At 44.9% G+C, this 12,743-nt stretch overlaps 2 protein-coding genes across 2 annotated transcripts in view; one reads left to right on the plus strand and one right to left on the minus strand.

Annotated features, from left to right (window-relative positions):
• Positions 1 to 12,532, minus strand: part of CHRDL1 (chordin like 1) — a 41,337-nt gene extending 28,805 nt beyond the window's left edge. The window contains exons 1-2 of the mRNA XM_063313414.1: positions 12,473 to 12,532; positions 2,104 to 2,257 (exon numbers count right to left, since the gene is read on the minus strand). Coding sequence (XP_063169484.1) covers positions 2,104 to 2,209 — 106 coding nt within the window. The 5' untranslated portion in view covers positions 2,210 to 2,257; positions 12,473 to 12,532. The remainder of the gene's footprint in view (positions 1 to 2,103; positions 2,258 to 12,472) is intronic.
• COL4A5 (collagen type IV alpha 5 chain) overlaps positions 1 to 12,743 on the plus strand; it is a 669,904-nt gene that overhangs the window by 544,465 nt on the left and 112,696 nt on the right. The gene's annotated exons all lie outside the window — the stretch shown is intronic.

Raw genomic sequence — 12,743 nt, forward strand, 5'->3', positions numbered from 1 at the left:
CATGGTATGAGAGTTCTAGTCCCGCCTTAGGCCTGAAAGCCGGCTGGGCGACCTTGGGCCAGTCCCTCTCTCTCAGCCCAAGAGCCAATCAGGCGTGGTAGGAGAGTTCCAGTCCCGCCTTAGGCCTGAAAGCCGGCTGGGCGACCTTGGGCCAGTCCCTCTCTCTCAGCTCAAGAGCCAATCAGACATGGTATGAGAGTTCTACTCCCGCCTTAGGCACGAAAGCCAGCTGGGTGCCCTTGGGCCAGTCCCTCTCTCTCAGCCCAAGAGCCAATCAGGCATGGTAGGAGAGTTCTAGTCCCGCCTTAGGCATGAAAGCCAGCTGGCTGACCTTGGGCCAGTCCCTCTCTCTCAGCCCAACCCACCTCACAGGGTGGTTGTTGTGGAGATAATAGGAGGAGGAAGGAGTATTAGATATGGTATGCTCACTGCCTTGAGTTATTTATAAAAAAAATAATGAAGGCGGGATAAAAATTAAATTAAAAGAATGCAGCCTACCATAAGTTGGTGGTCACAGAACTTAACCAAGGCATACACCTGACACCTTGCCAAGGATTCTAAACATGGGATGAAACCTGGATATCCTCTTTTAGATATGTAAGGATGTCATACTTTTCTTGCACAAATATTAATTTGAGGAGAAGCAGCAACAAAGCCAGCGTAGTCTCCAAGGATCAAGCTTCAACTAAGAATACCACCAGAATCAACTCCTATCTTCTCCTGCACACAGGTGTAATGGCAAGCTGTACATTGACTTAGCATCTGAACCATCTCTCTTCTTCAGTTAAAAAAGAGCAGATTCCTGCTGAATATTTTGAAAAACTTCCTAACAGGTAGAGCAGCTGAACAGTGGAATCATTGGGCCATCAAAGTGATGGGCTGCTAAAGGTCTTCAAGCAAAAGCTTGGTAGGTATGGGGGAGGAGAGATGCTTTAATCTGGATTTCAGCATGGACCAGGGAGTTGGACTCAATCCCCACTTCCAACTCCATACTACTGTAGTTCATTATATCAAAACCGCTTTATGGACTGGGACGTATGGATATATATTGTGATTATGGAGAGCAGTCCTTGTTTTCGCTCTTGCTTCAACATGAACCCTCTCCAAATATACCAGTCAAATTCTTAGAGAGAGAACTGTGGATATAAAGCAAAAGTAGAAAGAAAATCTGGATCTCAGATGCCTGGATCCATGTGGGAGCTAGAATCCAAAACCTCTGGAAGATACCAAATTGCCCTGCCCATTACAGGCTTGCATGGTATATCTGAAAATCTTCCAAGTATGGCAGTCCTTATTTCACATAACGTCCTTTACTTGGTACATGAGATTAAGCCATCATCTGACTAAATCACCTGGGTACACACCATCCTAAACCACAAAAACTAGCTATGTGTAGCATATGGTCTCAATGCCACCCCTAAGCTTTGCCATTGATTTGATTAAGCCTGTTGGGTATAACCAGCTTGGGTTTGCCTCTGGAAAGCCATCATTCTAAAAAATTCATCTCAACACTGATGGTAAATGAGACTGATCTTGCATTGATTCCAGCAGCTCAGTTTGACCTGAATGGTCCCCATTCGTTATGTTATTAATTATTTTAATTAATACGGTTTTGGCAAAGGGGAAGATGTTCCATGCAAAATCGAAGAGTGGAAAATTTTGCAATGGAAAAAAAAAAATCCAGAACATTTTTCCATCTGAGAACATTTCTGCTGCCGGATGGAGGCCAGGCTTATGTTGGTGGTGACAATGGTTACAGCTACTGCCATGGTGGGGGCGGCTTTAGAAATTCAGAACCAGATCTGCTGCCATCACACCCTTTGCTAGGCTTTGGGGGGTACGTATGCAGAAACATGGAAATAATCCTTCAGCGTTAGTGTGGAGGAAACGGCACTTCCACAATTGTGAGCCATGCAGCTCACAATTTATTAAGATTCATTTAATTAATGATCAGCAGAAGAACTGCTCCTGTGGATTATCACCGCTCCCCAATCAGCTCATAAATCACGTGCACACATGCAGACCCCAAAGGCTTATTCTGGGTGTTTTCCCACAGCAGAGTGTTAATTACAGCTTCCAACTTGTAATCAAAAGTATACTTACATTTTCCTTGTTCTGTTTTACTTTCCTCTGTGAAAATGAGGCAAAGCAAGCATGCAAAAATAAAGCGGATGTGTTCCAGATTCCACTTTTTCTTCATGGCTGCCATCAAGGAACGGGGAGCGAAAGATCCTTTGATGTAAAAAGGGGTGGAACTCTAGGAGAAGAAATGCAGTCTTACTTAGAATGGACACTACTCTTCATAAATGAACTCTTGTGACAAATGAGTTCAACCACCCAAGTGAGAGCAAGACTGGTCCGGAGAGACCTTCTGCCGGTACACAGTTCTGAAAGAGGTATTTTGCCATGTTAATGTGTCTGCCTGGAGAGTTCTTATGAGCGGTGAAATATTGCAGAATACGTTAGCAGCACACTTTCATTTAATGGAGGCCCCCTGCCTAGAGACCTTGGGGAGAAATTAATTTAATTGGCATTTGAAGGGGAGGCTTATCTAATTTCACTTTTGAAGCAGCACCCCTATGGATATGCAGCCAGCATTGGAAATCTTCAGTTCTCCAAATCTGTAAGGTAATTTGCAAACAACAATTTTTTGAAGATCTGTAGAAAAATGCAAGTATTTGGTGAAATGTTAAACAAAATGCATCCAAATTGTTTGAAAATGGGGCATATGACACCCAAAGCAACAATATGCATGCTTGGAGAAATTTGCATCCAACTACATTTGCTGTGAACTTTTAGGGAAAAAAAAACTTTTCAAATTCGATGAAACAAACTTGAGAGGTCTGCTGAAAATGAGACCTGAGAGAAAAGATGGTCAATTTCATAAATGCAGAGAAACTGAAATTGACATATTAGTCAGCAACACCTATCAGATCTGTCAGATTTCCACCCTAACTTAATCTGGTTTAGCATTATGCTGTTCTGTGAATTATGCATTTCTTTTTAATGAATATATGGCTACCCCTAGGACTGGCTGAGACAAAGAGCAAGATGGCACCCCCAATGCCATGTACGCAAGCTAACTGGGTAGACTGGTGACTGAATCTTAATTCAACCTTAGTAATTTGGCCAGCATCTTCAACTGGACTCATGGCGAGCAGGGCACAGGGATGGTCAAATAGCCTCCATGGATCTACCCAAGCATCTGCCGGCTCAGTTTTTTCAAACTTGGCAACTTTAAGTCACGTGGATTTCAACTCTCAGAATTTCCCAGCCAGCATGCTGGGTCAGCTCCTGTGCTAGCTGAAGGAGTTGCTCCATGCTTTCAAATGGTATGGCCAATGTAAAAAGATCCATACATTTTAACCAGACAAGGTTTGCAGCCCAGATCTCCTAGGGAGACAAGGACTATGGAAGCCAGACTCCCTAGTGGCTAAACCATAATTACAGTATCTGGAAGGGGTCTCCGACTGAGCAGCCTTGGGGCATCGCAATACAAACCCCATCCCTAGGCTTGGTTTGTTGCAAGGTGGCATGCAAAAGCAGCAAGATTTGCAGATGTCATTGGCCAGGGAACGTTCTTTGTTTCTGATTTTGCTTGGTGAACAAGGGCAATAAGCCACAATTTAGGACATGGGCTTGGTTGGCTGGGCTGAGTGCAATGGTGGCTTAGAACAATGTGCAAACACACAGAGATGTGGTATTTGTGTGGATCTTCCTGGGTTGGGATGTACTCACCCAAGCATCAGGATTAATTTTTAAAAAGGAGAGAGAAAATAGGAGACTAAACAATTCCAGAAAAGCCATAACTACTTGCCTCATCTGGAAAACTGACTGTGGGTTGTTCAACAGACCTTTGTTCAAACAAACCATGGCTGCTCTAAGTCCTCTATTCAGTCTGAATATTCAGAGTAGCCAAAATAAATAAACAAATAATAAATAAATATATAAGCAAGCCATATTTGCTAGATTCATACCTCATGCCAGGATGTAACCGTTGCTTGGCTTGATTCATTCAAAGCACTACATTGAACTAAATAAACCCTATTATGGCTTAGCACGACGGATGAACTCACCCAAAATCTAAACCATAGTTGAAATTTCATTGTAATCCCAAAGGCAAAATTTCATCGAAAAAAACAAACAAACATATCTAAGCTGAACACATAAACTTCCCTTGTTTATGTTGCATCTCAGCTTCTCCCGGTGTATTATCAGTTTAAAGAAAGATGGTCTAGATATGGCCATGGGAAAGCAAACAGAAAGCTGATTACCTGAGCAAATATATTTTTAAAGAGCAATACAGCAGCAGCTGGTTTATTTTGAAATTTCAGAGGCATCTTTTCATTCCAATCACCTCACAAGGAAAGGGTAGCTTAAGGTCAAACATGTTGTGAAAACCCACATTTTCAGGACACACAGCTGTGACTGCACATAACCCCTTGGTTCCTTTTTTTAATTTGAAGTTTCCATCCTTCAAAAAGAGCCACAATTAATTTTGAATATGCCACATGCGTTCTCTCCCATACCCTTTCTGGAGAAACATATTTTTTTAATTTATGGGTCTGTTCTGTTGCAACTGTTCTGTTCTTTTGGGTTCATATTCTCTTGCCTTTGAGATCAGCGAAAATCCAGGCTGAGCACCTGCTTTAAAAAATGGGATTGAAAGGGCTAAGGAGAACAGCAGAATCAGGAGGGTGTAATGGAAAGAGCACCAGAGGTTGGAGGCTGCCCTTGAGCAAAGTCTTCCTATCGCCTTGTGACTCTGGGCCCCTGTAACTACTTCCACTGCCATTTCTTCCTACTCGCTTGCCATTTAGGGACTCATTTCATGCAAGGACAGAAAGAGATTGTGCAAGACAAGCCACAGCAGTGATCCATCTCTTTATTCCACTGACTGTATAAATCAGCCTTTCTCAACCTTTTGACCCTGGAGGAACCCTTGAAATATTTTCCAGGCCTCACTTGGGGAACCCCTGCACATTCAGGCTCATAGAGGCCAGAAGTTACAAAATTATTATATTTGTTCCATGGGTAGGCCTGTCTAGATGCCTTAACGGTGTTCTTAAAAACTGGAAATAAATAATGAAACTTGCCTCTTTAATGTGAAGTTGCCCAAATTTGAAATAATTTTCTAAATAAATTGTGATCTCCCAGGGAACCCCTAGCGACCTCTCATGGAACACAAGGGTGCCACGGAACCCGGGTTAAGAAACCCTGGTATAAACTCTCAGGGAGGGTAGATGAGGTGTAGTGGGGAAGCTGTTGGACTAAGAGCAGGAAGACCCACCATCTCTTTCACTCCCACCCACAGAGGCTCTCAGGGGCCTTTGGACCACATTCTCCTTCAGCTCAAGAGCCACCATGGTGTAGTGAGGAAGATGCTGGACTAGCAATGGGGAGACCCAGGTTCTAGCCTTCCACCTGCCATGGAGATTAATTGGGTGACTCTGGGCCAGTCCCTCCCTCTCAGCTCAAGAGCCAGTGTTGTGCAGTGGGGAAGGGGCTGGACTAGGGAGAGAGAGACCCGTGTTCTAGTCCTCCCTCAGCCACAGAGTCTTCCAAGATGACTTTGGGCCAGTCCCTCTCTCTCAGCCCAACAACCAGAGTGGTGCAGTGGGGAAGGGGCTGGACTAGGAGTGGGAAGACCCAGGTTCTGGTCTACCTCCAGCCATGGAAGTTCATTGGGCGACTTTGGGTCAGTCCCTCTCTCTCAGCCGCAGAACCAGGATGGTGTAGTGGGGAAGGGGCTGGACTGGCAGTGGGAAGACCCAAGACTGCTGCTTGTGACCTCTTCGTAGGGCTCTTAAAGGAAACCTTAAAATAAGCTCAGTGTGTTTCGTGTCAGCTCAGCCCTTTCTTCTATGGCAGGTAGAAATGTTCATCTAAGCAGAGACTAAAAAAGAAAGCTTCGACTGTCCCCCCAGACAGACTTTAATATGGCAGATCAGATCGTTTCCTAAGCTGTGGATCCTCCTCCACGGCTTTTGTAAGAACTGCAGTCATCACCTTCTTGCAAGCAAAAGGATTCACGGCAGAGAACTCTACCGATAAAACCCTTGCCGCAGAATCCAATGGGTCTCGAGTTGGCTCTGGAGAAGCTGGTCATAGATGGCCTGAAAATGGGCTGTGTATGCCTGAGCGGGGTGGGGTGGGGAGGTAATCTCACCAAATGCAATTCTTAAGCCACATAAATACTCTTTGAGGGTATGGATTCATTTCCTATATTCCAATAAACTTCCTCATCCTCTAAAGCAGGGGTGGGAAAACCCAGCCTCATTTGCAACCAGAAAGAGCCTGACCAGGATGAGGCAAACATTTGGGGACCCCTTGTTCACCGAGGGGCTTAATCCTTCTACCCACAGTCCCAAATCTCCCCAAATTCTGCTGATTTGGGGGGCTGCATTCTCTTTGCAACCCTGAAGGCAAAGACTTAAGATGCTTCTACCCCTTCAACCCAGAAAAAAAGATCCAAGCATTTAAGCACCACCCACCCAGTGATGTCATGATGCCAAGCCCTGCCCCTGCAGGTGTCAGCCAGCAGCCTCCTGAAGCTGCAATTGCTGAAAATTCGTAACATGCTTTCCCATCCTTTGGAGGCAAGAAGAATGCAACGCCTGTCCTGTCAAGCCTGAAACTGACTTATTCTAGTAAAAAAAAAAAAAAAAAAGGAAATGGATTAACATTGTCCCACAACAGGCAAAAGAGGGCTCTTGTTCATTGGATCCCATGTTAAATGCAGCTCCCAGCTTTCAAGGAACAGCCTCATTTCTGATTTAAGATGATGTGAGCAACTTGGGCACAGCATTGTACAGCCAAGTAAAGTAGACAATATGGTTTACAGGAATCAAGGGCACTTAATGATCCCATTTCCACATTCTTCCAAGCTGCAGTTTAATCATGGTTTATTGAACAAGCCCTCATGGGTTAGGTTTGCATAGCATCAGAGGTGATATAGTGGCTAAGGTAATGGACTTGGACAGGGGAAACCCAGGTTCAGCTCTTCACTCAACTTTGGCATCTACAGGTGGTCCTCACTCAATGACCATTTGTTTAGTGATGGTTCAGACTTACAATGGTGCAGAAAAGACAACTTACGACCAGTCCTCACACTTACAACCATCAGAGTGTCCCCATGGTTATGTGACCATGAGCTGGGCGCTTGGCAACCGGTTCGCATTTACGACCATCACAGCATCCTGTGGTCACATGATCACCATTTTCAACCTTCCTGGCCAGCTTCTGGCAAGCAAAATCAATGGGGAACTGCATGATTTGCTTAACGACCATGTGGTTTGCTTAACAACCACAGTGATGTGCCTAATAACCACCCCAAAAAAGGTTGTAAAATTGGGTTGGATTCACTTAATGACCGCTTTGCTTAGCAACCAAAATTCCAGTCTCAATTGTGGTCGTTAAGCAAGGACTACCTATAAGTACAGCCCAGCCTGGCATGGTAGTAGTTGTGAGGATAAGATAAGACCCACACATATACCACTTTGAGGTCTCAGGGAGAAATGCATTATAAGTGGAATAAACACGTGACAGGCTTCAGCCCTAAAGCCTAAACCAACTCAGCGGCTGAATTCCTGCAGTATGCAAAACAAAATTTTGTGCTGGTGCGTTGTGTTACTCAGCAAATAAGTGTACTCAAGATCCAGATTAAACAAACCCCACAGGGACAATCCATACACTTTCCCCCCACAAACTTCACTGAAAACGCAAGGGGAACTCCAGCATTGGACCCACTTGTTCATATACGTCTTTTTGGATGATTAATGCCTTCTGCAAATGTACCACTGAAGCAACTGTTTACAATCAAAACTAATGAGAACCTTTCTTATTATCCCTCCATTGCAAGGGGGGGGGGGGGCAGAACTGAAGATCTGCTACGTGTTTTGTTTGATTAGAAAAGGGTAGAAAACAGTTTCCCATCCCCCTGGGAATCAAACCACTCCTTCCTGTCTGTAACATGCAGCTTTTGGCTTCAAGGAGCACTGGACTGAAAGGAATGTGGAGCATTCAAAATCCCAACTCAACCACCCAACGCACAGCTGCTCCCAAAATCACAGCATTCCAATATAAAGGCACTTCTTTGTGGGAATGAGAGCCTACTCTGCATAGCAATTCTCTGCAAGTGCTATGTCCGTGGCAGCCAGTTTGGAGAAGGGCTTAAGGCACCAGGCTAGAAACCAGGAGACGGGGAGTTCCAGTCCCGCCTTAGGCACAAAGCCAGCTGGGTGACCTTGGGCCAGTTGCTCTCTCTCAGCCCAAGGAAGGAGGCAATGGCAAACCACTTCTGAAAAACCTGCCAAGAAAACTGTAGGGACTTGTCCAGGCAGCCTCTGAGAACTGGACATGATAGGATAGGATAGAACTTTATTGATTAGTCAATTGACCATATCAATAGGAATAGATTAAAAAAAGAAGTATGTCCATGAAGGCAGTCACTTTTTGACTAACCTAGAACCAGGTCAACCTAGATGACACAGGCTGATCTCTAAAAGCTAAGTCAGGTCAGACCTAATTAGTAATGGGAAAAGACACCATCAGGAAATAGCCAAGCTGTCAGCTAGATGGGGAAGGATGATAAAATGTCTAAGATTTGGCATCTGCCTTTGACTCTGAAGCAACGTTTGCCCAGAGAGAGATCTGAAAACATCTACAGAAGCAAAGTTTCCCAGCAAGTTTTCTGAATTCACAAATGCTGGACCATAAACTGGCCCCATGGACCAGGTTTGCAGAATACGCTTGGTTGGAATGTGGCTGGCAACTCCCCCCCGCCCCCCAGTGTGTTACACAAACACAACCTGTCCCCTGAGCCCCACGGGACTGGCAATTTTTATCCAAAGATTGAGCAATGGGGTGGGTGGGTTAGAAGGGATGTTGCCCTGTGGGAATGCAAGGCACTGATTTACTGCTGGTTCCACAAGTCACACCAAACCACTGTTTATTTTAATTGTAATTTCTTGAACAACTCATGACTGGCTATGTTCACACAATATACAAAGCTCTAACTATGGTTTAGAAATAGATGCATTTTAGCTGGGCTTGGTAACCTAGGACCTGGTTAGTACTAGCATGGAAGACTACATCACAGGGCTATGGCAATGTTTCTCAAACTTGGCAACTTTAAGATGTGTGGGCGTCAACTCCCAGAATTCCCTAGCCAGCTGGCTGGGGAATTCTGGGAGTTGAAGCCCACACATCTTAAAGTTGCCAAGTTTGAGAAAGACTGGGCTATAGGCTTGACTCAAATGTTCCAGGAAAAGACCATGTGAAGGCTTCTACACTGTTGCCAAGAAAACCATCATGGACATGTCCAGAAAGTCCTCAGAGGCTAAGCTGACTTGAAGAAGGCTTTACCTTAGATATGTACCAAGGTTTGCTAAACTTGGCAGCTCATTCTGGGCACTTCCAGACCAGACCCTATTCCCCTTTCGCTCCAAGACTGATCAAAGATGATCTGTGATGGGCTTCATTTCTGCCAACCATAAATGCTGTGAATGTGCAAGGAACATCATGAGACCCTCACAATTCACCTCCAGCTGACCACGGGAATAAACAAAGGTGGTGAACGACTGCAGGAATAACAAAAAAACACCCTTAGTCCTGCCATGAAGTGCAGTTTGGTGTAATGGTTAAAGCACCAGACTAGAAACTGGGAGGCGGTGAGTTCTAGTCCTGCCTTAGGCATGAAGCCAGCTGGGGGACTCTGGGTCAGTCACTCACTCTCAGCCCTAGGAAGAAGGCAATGACAAACCACTTCTGGAAATGTTGCCAAGAAAATGCAGGATCTCTTCCAAGCAGTCAGCAGAAGTCAAGACTGAGTTGGTATAATGGTTAGAGGCACCAGGCTAGAAACTGGAAAATGGTGAGTTCTGGTTCTGCCTTAAGCACGAAGCCAGCTGGGTGACCCTGGGCCAGTCACTCTCTCTCAGCCCTGGGAAAGAGAAGGGAAGGGTAAGCCATTTCCAAAAACGACGGCAAGAAAACTGCAAGGACTTGTCCAGGCAGTTGCCAGGAGTCAAGACTGAATCATGGTGCCCCTCTCACAGCACCCTTCACTCCATACAAAATAGAAAACAGAGGCCCTTCCATCTTCTTTGCCTTCCATCCACCCAATACGTTCAAGCTTTCTGAAAAACATTTAATCTAAATCAGAACTCAATCCAAAAGCCAACTCTTTATAATTGCCAAGGCTTATCTGTGTACCATGGAAAGCAATGCTACAGGGGACTGTGGTTTGGGATGAAATGCAGAAATAACAACCACTTTCTCCCTTTGTATCTAAGAATCAAGGATTGAAGGAATGACATCCTAAATAGATTAAAAGGGGGCACGTGGGTCTGGAAAAACAAGAGAATATTCTTTTTTGTTTGTTTGGTGGGAAGAATTGGAAAGAGGAGTTATAAACATTACCAACATGAAAAAAATGTAGATAGGTTTGCAGCTGTAAGGTATCCCAAGTCTATACGGTAGGTTAATTGGGAAGAAAATAAGTAAAATATTGATTGGTAATATGCTTGTATTATTATGACATCAGTATATTTCAGCCAAACTGAAAAATCCTAAAACTTGGTTAGCTTGCTGTAGAAAACACGCCCACCCACAGATATGTGCTAAACCATAATATGCTTTGATTTTGTTCTGATGTGGCTTGTGAACCCAACCACTGTGGTCTGTAAGTTAGGGTTTTTAGCACTTTAGACCAATTAGACTTATTCAACAAACCATGGTTAATGAAGTTATGATTTTGTGTGGTATGCAGCCCAGAGAAACTCAAGGCACCTTTTTTAAATGAAAGGATTTATCATGGGAAAAGCATTTGTAGGATGGACCCACAAAAGATTTTGTCACATCTGTTTGTCTCTATTGTGCCATGAGGCTGAGATTCTTTCTCTCTAGCATATTTTTGCCCGAGATACAGTGCATTTAATATATAGATATAGATATATAGATACATATATATAGATATATATAGTAAATTCCAATATTAATGAGCCAACCAACAACTTCATCCAGAGGAGTATAAACTTGTGCAATAGCTTAATGACATCCAGGGTGGTTTTAGTACATGTATTTACTCTGAAGTCCAGTTTACTCACGCTGACATGTGCACAGGCCTGTGGCTTTACACCTCAGTCCTGTTTCTCACTGTAGGAGAGCCGTGTTAGTCTACAATAGCGAAAAATCAGGAGGAATCTGGTAGCACCTTTTCTGACTAACAAACTTTATTAAAAGGCATCACCTTTTGTCAGCCTGCAGCCTTTTAACAAACTGTGTTAGTTGGAAAAGATATTATCAGACGCCTGGTTTTTCACAACAATCCTAAGCACACATACCCAGTCACAAATCCAAAGAGACCCCCTAGATGCCACTTAGAGCAAACATGCATTGGATTGTGTTGTTCAACAAACCATGGTTAATGAAGATTTTGTGTGGTATGCAGCACAGAGAAACTCAAGGCACCTTTTTTTAAATGAAAGGATTTATCACGGGGAAAGCATTTGTAGGATGGATTACTTGTTCATGGAAGTAGCTAAGCTAAAGTCAGAAAAAGCACATTTTGGTTTAGCACAATGTGCAAATCAGTTGCATGCTGAGTCTGTGGACACAAACAAGACTGGGTTACTAACTTAATTAAAGGCAGCTTCCCCATCCCAGGCCCCAACCCCTCCGCACCTGAGTGGACAACAGTGGCTTGTATCTCAACGTAAGGCTTAGCAGGTCCTGTGAATCCAGCCAGCTGAGATTTTACCCCAGTTTATGAGAGAATATGAACCCAGTCCTTCAAAATTTAACAACCTACCAGCAACCCAGAAATGATTTCTTACATGAAGCTTCTTTCCTGAGAAAGCTTGCATTCAAAGCATGGGTGTCTTCCCCAGACTCATTCATTGTTTCCTCTGTCTGTTTTAAAGGAGCACAGGTCACTCTCTCCTTTGGTGTGGGGACTTCCTGGAAGCCAGGAATCTTGGCTAATTTTCTGCAATCTTCTCAGGCTACCTGAGTTCTGCTTCTCTGTGAGCTACAGCCAGAGAGAAGGAAGGAAGGAGGGAGATAAAGAAAAGGAGAAAAAGGACCAACAGAGGAAGGAAGGAGAGAGAAAGAAAGAAGGAAAAAAAAGGAAGGACAGAGGAAGGAGGGAGGGAGAGAGAGAGAGGAAAAGAAAAAAGAAAAGCAAGGATGATGAGAGAAAGATAGAGCAAGGAAGAGAAAAAGAAAAGGAAAAAAGGAAGGACGGACAGAGGAAGAAAGGAAGGAGGAAGAGAGAAAGAAAAGAAGAAAAAAAGGAAGAAAGAGAGAGCAAAAGAAGGAAGGAAGGAAAGAGAAAAGAACCAAGAAAGGAAGAAAAGAGGAAGAAATAAGAAAGGAAGGAGAGAGAGAAAGGAAGGAAAGAGATGCAAGCGGATGGAAGGAAGAAGGCAGGAAGGACCCGCGGGGAGGCAGAGGACGGGGCTGCGCTCACCTGCGCAGTCAACGCCGAGCGGCGCGTCTCTCTCCGGCCGGCCGGTGCGCTCCCGCCGCCGCCTCCTCCGCGCCTCTCCCGGAGCGCCAAGCGAAGAGTCGGGGCGGCCGGGCTGCCTCTCGCCTTTCCTCCGCCCGGCGGGCGCGCTCTCGCAGCTGCCGCTCCTCGGGGACCGCCGCGCGCTCCGCCGCCGCCGCCTCGCCCGCGGGGGGCAGATATAACGGCGCGGAGGGCCCCCGCCCCCTCCCAGGAGGAGCGCGCCGGCGGGGGC

The sequence above is a fragment of the Candoia aspera genome, chromosome 12 (genome assembly GCF_035149785.1).
Source record: "Candoia aspera isolate rCanAsp1 chromosome 12, rCanAsp1.hap2, whole genome shotgun sequence".
Classification (NCBI taxonomy): domain Eukaryota; kingdom Metazoa; phylum Chordata; class Lepidosauria; order Squamata; family Boidae; genus Candoia; species Candoia aspera.